The sequence below is a fragment of the Euphorbia lathyris genome, chromosome 6 (genome assembly GCF_963576675.1).
Source record: "Euphorbia lathyris chromosome 6, ddEupLath1.1, whole genome shotgun sequence".
Lineage (NCBI taxonomy): Eukaryota > Viridiplantae > Streptophyta > Magnoliopsida > Malpighiales > Euphorbiaceae > Euphorbia > Euphorbia lathyris.
Genome location: NC_088915.1, coordinates 58,790,865 through 58,800,783, shown reverse-complemented (window position 1 = coordinate 58,800,783; position 9,919 = coordinate 58,790,865). Strand labels below are relative to the sequence as shown.

Here is a 9,919-nt window from a genome sequence, read left to right as displayed (position 1 = left end):
AGGCTGTAACTCTTTTTGTCTTCACCTTCAACAAAGGAGCTTATTATAATAAAACTTGTTAAAAAGAATGAAACCAAGTCAAGAAGATTCCTGCTTATCTTTTTTCCTGTTTTCAATAACTTACTTACTTCTCTAATTCTATTTCTCTTTAATGGTAAAGTTTTCAAATTTATATTGGAATGTTTGAATAAATGTGAGCAAATATAGAAACAGACTCTTGTTTCAGTTTTATAAAAGTTGTTCAGTAAAAAATTAAAGCAGAGTAGTAAACCAAAAGGGAAAGAAAAAGAACATATCTTTGAAACTTCTTGAGGTCCCCATCTCCATCTCCATCTCCATCATCAGCAGTTTAATCCTAAATTATTTATATATAAACTGTAGACCCAACAAAAAAACGGCTATATACAATACCCCCAGCCAGAGATAAAAACAGAACGGAACTCTTCTGTTCTGCCCCCTTTTCAAAATCTCAGTTTTCAAAATTTTCTATCTTTTTCTCTTTTATGGCAATGCCAAATACATAAATATAAAATTGCATTTATTTAATTTAATGAATATTTAACCAATTTCTGCACCTGCATGCTCAAACAAGAAGACACACCGCTTTAGTGGCTCTGTGGGAGTGTGCCCAGACTTTCTCTCTCTAATAGATCTCATTTCTCTCACTAAAACATACTGTGCTCTCTTTTTCACTCTCTAGTTTCTCTTTCTAGGGCTTTGTGGGTTTCTGAAGTGATTGTTTTCTGTGAAAAGGAACTCTTTCTTCTCGTGAAGTGCATGTGAAGTTGGTTGTTCAAGCAGAGAGTAGAGAGAGAGATCTAATCTGGTGGCTTTAATGATCCAAACGGGTCGTTTTTGCTTTTTGGGAATTTTCAGGTGAATGAAGTGTGATTCTTGCTTCTTTCTTTTTATGCTTCTTCTCTCCCCATTCTGTTAGAAAGTTTGCTCTTTTGATGGAAAGATCGAGTTTTTGCTTGTTGGGTATGTTGTAGCTGCTTAGCATACATGATTTGTGTGGTTAGATGAAGGGTTTTCTTTCTTGAATCTTATACATTGGAGTAGCATGAGATTCTGATGAGTAGTGATATATACAAGTTGGGGATTAGGTAAAAGCTTAAGATCAAAAATTTAGTTCCATGGGTTTGGGGTCTTTCTGCCTTTCCTCTAGTTTTTCATCCGAAGGAAATGACGGTGATTGCGAAGAATTTTTGGTTCTTAGGGCGATGCTTGTGGACTTCTGGAGTAATCATTACAGAAGAGGATATCACTCTTGCCAATAAATGCTATGAACGATCTCTAATTGCTGGAACTTTGGCATTTTTAAGGGCTTTTCCAGTTAATGGTAAGTTGCTTAATTTTGAAGATTTGGGGGGAATTGCCATATTATTTGATTGTTTTGTTAAATTACAAGAGGCTCTGCTATAATATGCATTAACTTTCTGATCATGACCAAGGCTGTCCGTAATAGGATTCTGAAGGATGCAAATGGTCATATCAGTGATCATCTTCGCAACCACATCCATTTAACTAATTGCATTCATCTGAAAAATCATATGCATAAACAAAGTCCAATGCTGACTGATAGGTCGTTAATGAGAGACCTCATAGTTCTTCAGAGGTCCCGATCTTTAAGGGACCCTTCTGCGAGTCCTCCTTCATGGCACTCGCCTTCCGTTGTTGATTTGCTTCCAAAGAAAGGCGACGTGGATTCCACAGTTGTTGAGGGTAGAAGGTCAGTTGAGGGTAGAAGGTCAGTTGGCAGTGATCGTCGAAGGGAAGGTAGGCGATTGTCCGGTGGCTCGCCATCCTTCAGTCTAGCACCATCAAAGGTTGTTCCTGGTGAACTTGGTGGTGGAAATGATGGGGTAGCAGCTATTTTGAGTGACCATAGTAGCAAGAGCGGATCTTGGGATAACAGGAGAAGTAAAAGAGAAGAATCCAGCCGGAAGAGCAACAGGGCTGAACTTTTAGGTAGTAATGAGGAACTTGTGCAAGATCATGATGTTAATGGTTTGGTTAATGATGTTGTTTCGAGGAATTCAGAATCTAAATCTAGAAAAAGCAAACAAAAGGGGAAGCATAGTCAGGATTTTCATATTAAGACCCTTTCGGAGCAGCTGAATGAGGTTATATTGGATAGTGATGTAGCTTCTTCAAATATTCATCGGCATGGAAGGCTGTCCCAACAGGAACATATTGGCGAAGAGCCAGAGACTAGTGTTCGTGGTTATACTGGACCCAGAAGGGTTAAAAGGCGGAAGTTTCGAGGTGCCAGAAGAACTAGGGCTACACCATCTTCTCGAGACGTTGGAGCTCAGAATGAAATGTCTGTGGCTTCTAATTCACTGGCTCAAGGATCAGCCAGACCAAGGTATCACCTGGAGGAGGAAGAAGAAGAATTAGGGGATCATAATGTCACAAGAATCCCTAAAAATGGATGTGGGATTCCCTGGAATTGGTCAAGGATTCATAACCGAGGTAAAACATTTCTCGACATGGCCGGTAGGAGTTTGTCTTGCGGTCTGTCAGAATCAAGGCTAAGGAGAGGTGGCATAGGTTCCCAAGAGAGAGATGGTCGGAATATGCCTGTGGCTTCTAATTATTCTGGTTCATCTACCAAATCTGATGCTGAGGCTCTGCCTCTATTAGTTGATGCTTCTGGATCCCTAGAAAGCGCGGACAATGCTGGTTGGGTGCATGACTATTCCGGTGAGCTTGGTATATATGCTGATCATTTACTGAAGAACGATGTCGATTCTGACCTTGCCTCCGAAGCTAGGTCTGGTGGGCAACGGAACCTTCGGCGTCATCACACTCGCAGGCATCAAAATTTGACTCAAAAATACATGCCTAAAACTTTCAGAGATCTGGTTGGCCAAAATCTGGTAGCACAAGCTCTTTCCAATGCGGTCATGAGAAGAAAGATTGGGTTGCTATATGTGTTTTATGGGCCTCATGGTACTGGAAAAACCTCGTGTGCTCGCATATTTGCCAGGGCTTTGAATTGTCAGTCTACTGAACATCCCAAACCTTGTGGCTATTGTAATTCTTGTGTTGCACATGATATGGGCAAGAGTCGAAATGTAAGGGAAATTGGTCCCGTCAGTAATTTTGATTTTGAGAGCATTATGGATCTGCTTGACAATATGATTATTTCCCACCTCCCTTCACAGTACAGAGTTTTTATTTTTGATGACTGTGATACTCTTTCCCCTGATTGCTGGAGTGCCATAACAAAGGTCATTGATCGAGCACCCAGACGTGTAGTTTTTGTCCTAGTCAGCTCAAGTCTTGATGTTTTGCCTCATATAATTATATCCAGGTGTCAGAAATTCTTTTTTCCAAAGCTGAAAGATGCAGATATTATCTACACTTTACAGTGGATTGCGTCCAAAGAATTTATAGATATTGAGAAGGATGCTCTTAAGCTTATTGCATCCCGATCAGATGGTTCGTTGAGGGATGCAGAGATGACACTAGAACAATTGAGTTTGTTAGGCCTAAAGATATTCGTTCCTTTAGTTCAGGAATTGGTAAGAATTTCTCATTTTTCAACCAGAATTTCAGTTCATTTGTGTTACTTTTTTTTTTTTTGGCATTTTTACTATGCTGCCTAATAATTCCTACCGTGCATGTACGATACAGGTTGGGCTTATCTCTGATGAAAAGTTGGTAGATCTTCTTGATTTAGCATTATCTGCAGACACGGTAAACACTGTGAAGAATTTGAGAGTGATAATGGAAACTGGCGTTGAGCCATTAGCTTTAATGTCGCAACTTGCTACAGTGATCACTGATATATTGGCTGGTAGTTATGATTTCACAAAAGACAGGAATAGAAGGAAGTTCTTTAGAAGACAACCATGTGAGTTTGAAAGTTTGTTGTTGTTCTTATGTCGGTGAGAACCGGTTGAGTAATCTATGTGCATCTTAAATTCGGCTTAGTTAATTGTTATTGGTATATTAGGTGTATTGACTGATATAAAGTTGAATCTGTGTATTTCAGTATCTTATTTTTTTATATAAAACTTCAATAACAAAATAATTTGTTCCAGTGTCCAAAGAACATATGGAGAAACTGCGTCAAGCACTTAAAACGTTGTCGGAGGCTGAAAAGCAACTTAGGATGTCAAATGACAAATTAACATGGCTAACAGCTGCATTGCTTCAACTTGCTCCCGATCAGCAATATATGCTGCCTAGCTCTTCTACAGAAACTAGTTTTAACCATAGCCCTCTGCCCCCGAATAACCCAAATGGAAGAGGTGTATCCAGGAAAGGCACTGAACGTGCTGAAATTGCCCATCATACTAGAGGCTTGTCAGCGCAAATTGCATTTGAAAATCTCCCTGGAACTTCTGGTGATTTCCATATCAATGATACATCAAATTATATTCGTCCGGATAAGAAGCAAAATGGAGGGGCTGGGATGGCTCATCAGTGGGCATCTGCACTCTGGTCTGATACAGTTGGGGGAAATTGCAGGCAGGTTTCAGGTAAAAGCCGTAAAGGATATGAAGAAATTTGGTTGGAGGTGCTCGGGAAAATTCAATTCAACAGTGTAAGGGAGTTCCTGTATCAAGAAGGAAATCTCATCTATATCAGTTTTGGTGCAGGTAATACTGATATATATATATGTTTTTGTAATTTCATCATACATGGGTCAGTATTGCTTTTTATGCATGAATGTTTTTGCAATATGGAGAACTTGCAATTGTTTAGATACCATTATAGCTTGTAGAATCTGAATTATATCTGAAATCCTTAAGGTTGTCAAATCTATATTCATTTTTCTGTATCTATGTTTGAAAATGTCATATGCTTGATGCGGTTTTCGCTGTGTTTTTTGTTGGGCATGATTAGTGATGTTCCGTGAATGTAAGCAATTACATTTCACTGTTATAATGCCTATCACATGCAAAATTACTTATAGAGCATCACTCTTTAGTACTCTAGTCCTAACACCACTACCAGTGTCAGTGCCCGAGCCAGAACCAGAACCAAATACTCGGAGGGTCAATGGACAGAAATTTGTTAAAAATTACATATTCTTTTTTGAGACTAAGCATCAAACAGAAAATACCGTCGAAGATCCCTTTAGGGGTGTGGATGTGCTTTTCTATATGTTGTTCATCTATACTGTTTTTACATTGGTTTCACAAATTGCTGGAGGATATACTTCTTGTTAGGGAATATTTAGAACACTCATGCTTCTGTTCATGAATTTTTTGTAAAGCGATTCTTTAACTTCTGGAATCACCATATTCAATAAAGTGCATTTTTCTCGTGTGTTTATGACATGTGCTGCTGTCTGAGTTACACTTTCCTTTTTTTTCATGATGATGTGATTCCTGGAAGTTAAGAAAAACCAAATCTTAAAAATTGTGCCTGTGTTGGATCCTGTAGTTAGGCAATCTGTGCTCTTATTGTTTCATTTTCTCTCGTATTATGAGAAATTTTCGAATGTCGGTACTTGCGTAAGATGTCACAGCAATAACATTGTTATGTTGACTGTTTTAATTTAATTGTTCTGTTTGCAGCTCCAACTGTAGAGTTATTGTTCAGTTCACATCTCACTAAATCGAAGGCAGAGAAGTTTAAGGCTCATATTTTACAAGCATTCGAGTCTGTTCTCGGGTCACCAGTGACGATTGAAATTAGATATGAATCAAAGAATGCACCACTTATACTACCAGCTTCAAAGAATGTTTCATCTCAGATGGCTGCAGAGCCGGAGTCCGTGATCGGAAGTAGAATGCCAAGGGCAGGAGAATCTCTTGATGTAGGGAGGAGTGAGATTGTTGAACTTCCAGATTCTCCTAGGGAACCCAAAGTTAATGAACATGTTGACAAGAATTCAGAATCTAGCAAAAGAGGCGTGCAGCGTGCAAGTTTGGGAGAATTAGCAGTTTCACATAAGAAACCTAGCAACGTGGCGTTGTCTGAAAGAAGAAAAGTCAGTGAGCTGAGTCAGAGCAAGAGCCTTGTGAGAAGCAAGGTTTCCCTTGCACATGTAATTCAGCAAGCTGAAGGATGCGTTCAACAAAGCGCATGGTCCAAACGAAAAGCAGTTTCTATAGCTGAAAAGCTTGAACAAGAGAACTTGTACGTATACTCTATGTTCTTCCCCCGATTGCCTTGTCACTTCTTACTCTTGCTTCGAGTTGCTAACTAAATAGTGCAACTGAAACCCTTTTTTAATGAATAATATTGCAAAATAGGTTCTACAGTTTGCATTAATTTTATTGACATTTATCTTCTCTAATTTAACAGGAGACTGGAACCGAGATCACGAAGTTTGCTATGCTGGAAAGCATCTAGAGTGACCCGTCGAAAGGTAAGAAATCATTTTGTTTGAGAATCAGTGATGTGCTAGAACAACACAGCAACAGAAGGATGTGGTGTGGTTTTAATAATTGTATTGAAATAAACGGAGTTGTTCATAATTCATTTTTTGTGCAGCTTTCACGTTTGAAAGTTCGGACTCGAAGAAGGACTCATTCGTTGCTGAAGCTGGTCTCATGTGGAAAATGTCTTTCTTCAAAATCTCCACGGTAGAAGCAGAAAAAAAAACTGGATCCTTATTAGTTGTGTAATTAGACATCAAATTTCCATTTTACTTGGTACCACAAGGTTAGTTGTTGTTTATTCTTGAATAAAAGAAAAGAGTAATTTATGATGAGAATGTAGGAAACTATTAATTAGTATACCATCCATCCATCCTCCATTAATGAATGCGTATAGCTAGTGGCGGATCCAGGATTCACCGACAGACAGTGGTTCAATGTTTATGGTTGTCTTTATCCTAAAAAATTATAACTCAACTCAATACACAGGTTCAATATAGTTTTCGGGCGATCAATGGATGTTCGTGTCCCCTTGTAGATCCGTCCATGTGTATAGCCATATGACTGTTTCCTTTTTAGCATAAGATTTGAAATTGTAGAATGTTTGTTTTGAAAGGAGGCTTGTAATTCCCAAATCATACGCCAGAATGAGTTTACACGGAACAAATTGTTAGGTATTGTATCCTGACTTTGCATTAAACAAGCAATCATAAATTAGACCTAAAAAAAAGCAATAATAAATAATCTCTTTTTTAGTTCATTTATTTAGAATCTTCTTGATATATTAATATGGATTCTGTACTTAACAAATCTAATTATAATACTAATTGAAAAAAATGTATAATATTATTCAATCCTAGAAATTGGGATTGTTTGAATTATTCAATTGACTGAAATGAAAGCTTAGTTTGAAATGGAACTAAAAAGCAGGCAATGTGAAACGTTAGAAGAAAAAAGATCAACTCATCTGTGGACTCTGTCATCGTCCTCCTAATTAATTTGAATGTTATTTTAGTAACTGAAGAGAATTTACAATTTTGACTTTTGTCTTCCCCCTGCTAGGTTTTTTTTTTTTTAATAAAAGTCGGGACGAGTGAGGAGAGCACGGATATCCCAGCCAAGTTGGCACCCCCGGCTCTATCCCACAAACCCAAAATAAAATTGAATAATAAGAAAATGTCTTACAAGCGAAACAAGGAAGAAAATAAATCATGAAAAATGAAACAGCGCATGATTACAAATGTCTTCTAAAATGAAGTCATGACATAAAGCTGGAGCGGAGTGCCACCATTGCCCTTCCGGAAGATGTGGGAAACCGCAATTTTCATCATGGAGTATTGGTACAAGCATTTCAGCCAGCTTTTGCGAATCTGCCAAGGCACGTCAATAGTCCGATTTAGGAGCAGATTGTTGGGGTTTAGTGTCCTATAAACAATTGTTTCAGGATATAAACCTAATGTAAATGAATTGTTTTTTTATATCATTTGTTTTAATAAGATATGGTTTCATAACTGTATAAAGGCAACCCCCTTTAAAGAACTAAATAAGTCTAATAAAAGGAAATCTCTGAGTTTATTTAAAGTGATTATAAAGTGTTCATACAAGCATGAAGTGAGACGAAACATTATAATAAACTAATAAACTTAAAGCCACCTCAAGTCAAGTGATATGTTTTGAATAGGGATTGACATAACACTGTTGAGACTTGCATGTAACAATATTTTCTGTCGAGACAGAGAGCTGATCTCACAAGCTTCAGATATGCAGATATCTGGACAGTTACATGGATCCAATGAATGGAGTTCATTAGGATTGGGGACCCGACTTGAGATAACAGAATGGGTAGATTTATCTTTGTCACATGTTCATCTCATTGATATTAATAGGTATAAGTAATCCTAAGACTCAAAGGAATGTTAATTAGTGATTCTGGATTATGGAATGTGATATTTTGATCCTGTTGTAACACGATCCATAACAATGATGACTCTGGGGTGTGTACGGCAGACGTTGGGTATCACAGTAAGTAATTGCAGGATAGTTATACATTGGATTGAGCATTTGTCACTCCTGATAAATGTGAGATACGTCCAAGGATCGCTTGTGGAAGACTTAACTCTAAATCCTTGCAAGGTGATAGCTTAAGACTTGAAATGCAGATTTCACTTAACCTATCTAATTGGAGTTAACTCGGCCTATACAAGTAAAACGAACGTCTCGCTATATGTGACTTGACATTGCCCATAGTCATAAGATTCTGTTCAAGGATGTAGTTGACAAAGGATCGAATTATACTGTAACTAATACGGAAAGGTCAACGACAGAATCGACTTGTCTTCTTATAGCTCTGGGGGAATGTTTCGGATCTACCAATCACAGTTCGCGTACTCATTCCGTTATGCAAAGATTAAATATAATTCTGAGAAAATTAATTTAATAGTTGCATACAGCTAGAAGCAATAAGAACCTAATGGGTAACACATAAGACTTGGAACCCGAAAGAGAAACAGATGTTAATTAATTGACGGAAGCCCAACTGAGTCCACTAAGGCCCAGTAGTATAGGGGGCGAATTCAGTGTATTAAATACACAAAGGAATTGATTTAATTCAAACAATTATAATTAGATTATGATTATGAATTAAATTAATTATAGGATAAATAAGTTAGAAGGTTTAATGAGATTAAATTGCTTCTATTATTATCTTATCAATAAGTTATTATTATCTTTATAATTAAATATGATTATAGATAATAACAATAAGAATTTTATTCCGAATTAAATTCTTATTCAGTAACCTAATTCTAGCTAACTAGGGTTTAGATGGAAGATGCTATATATACCCCCCTTAATGTGAATTTCGGCCATGACAAGTAATCCCGGGAGAGAGAAAATTCGACCCCTACCGTAGTGGATCGATTCTTCACCGCTTGCTTCCGTTCAATTGATTTTTCATCTTTTTCTCTTAATCCTTGATCTTGTGTTGATTTATTAGAGGCAATCTGCTTTGGTTGCTTTTATACGGCTGAGTTCTAATCATCTTTTGAATTGTGTTTTTGTTTTGTGCTCGGGAACTCGGAGTAAGAGTTGTGGGCACTACGATTGCAACAGTAGATACAACTTCAAAAGGTATTTCCTTCTATCCCTCTTTATATGAAATAACGGTTAACGGATCTTGGTTAAAGGAAATAGGTTAAAAATTTTATATTTCCGCTGCCAAACGTTTGCCTATTTTCCTTCAGTGGTATCAGAGCCTCCGTTAAATCCGTTATTTCATATATGAAAAATAAAAGGTTTTTCAATCAGATTGAATAAATATTTATTGTTAGGTTAATTAACAAAACTGTTTTGATTAATTAATTCTAAAGATAAATAAGTTTTAATTAAATTTTAATTAAAATTGATTATGCATATGTTCCTAATTATTTTGGTTGATAATCATTATAACAAAATCTATTAGTTTTATAGTTAGATTGATAAAAGTTAGTTTTATTGATTCTAAAAATAAAACAGAAAATATTTAAAGTATTTTCTTCTTTTCTGAAAATCGTTTTAAATCTGATATATATATA

General features: G+C 36.9%; 1 protein-coding gene across 1 annotated transcript; it reads left to right on the top strand.

The window, feature by feature from the left end:
- Window positions 1-254: 254 nt before the first annotated feature.
- On the top strand, window positions 255-6,857 carry LOC136232459 (protein STICHEL-like 3). Its single transcript, XM_066021639.1, has 6 exons — window positions 255-3,533; window positions 3,646-3,865; window positions 4,056-4,616; window positions 5,541-6,105; window positions 6,274-6,337; window positions 6,463-6,857. The coding sequence occupies exons 1-6, from the start codon at window positions 1,446-1,448 to the stop codon at window positions 6,556-6,558; spliced, it is 3,594 nt and encodes a 1,197-aa protein (XP_065877711.1). The 5' UTR covers window positions 255-1,445; the 3' UTR covers window positions 6,559-6,857.
- Window positions 6,858-9,919: the final 3,062 nt, after the last annotated feature.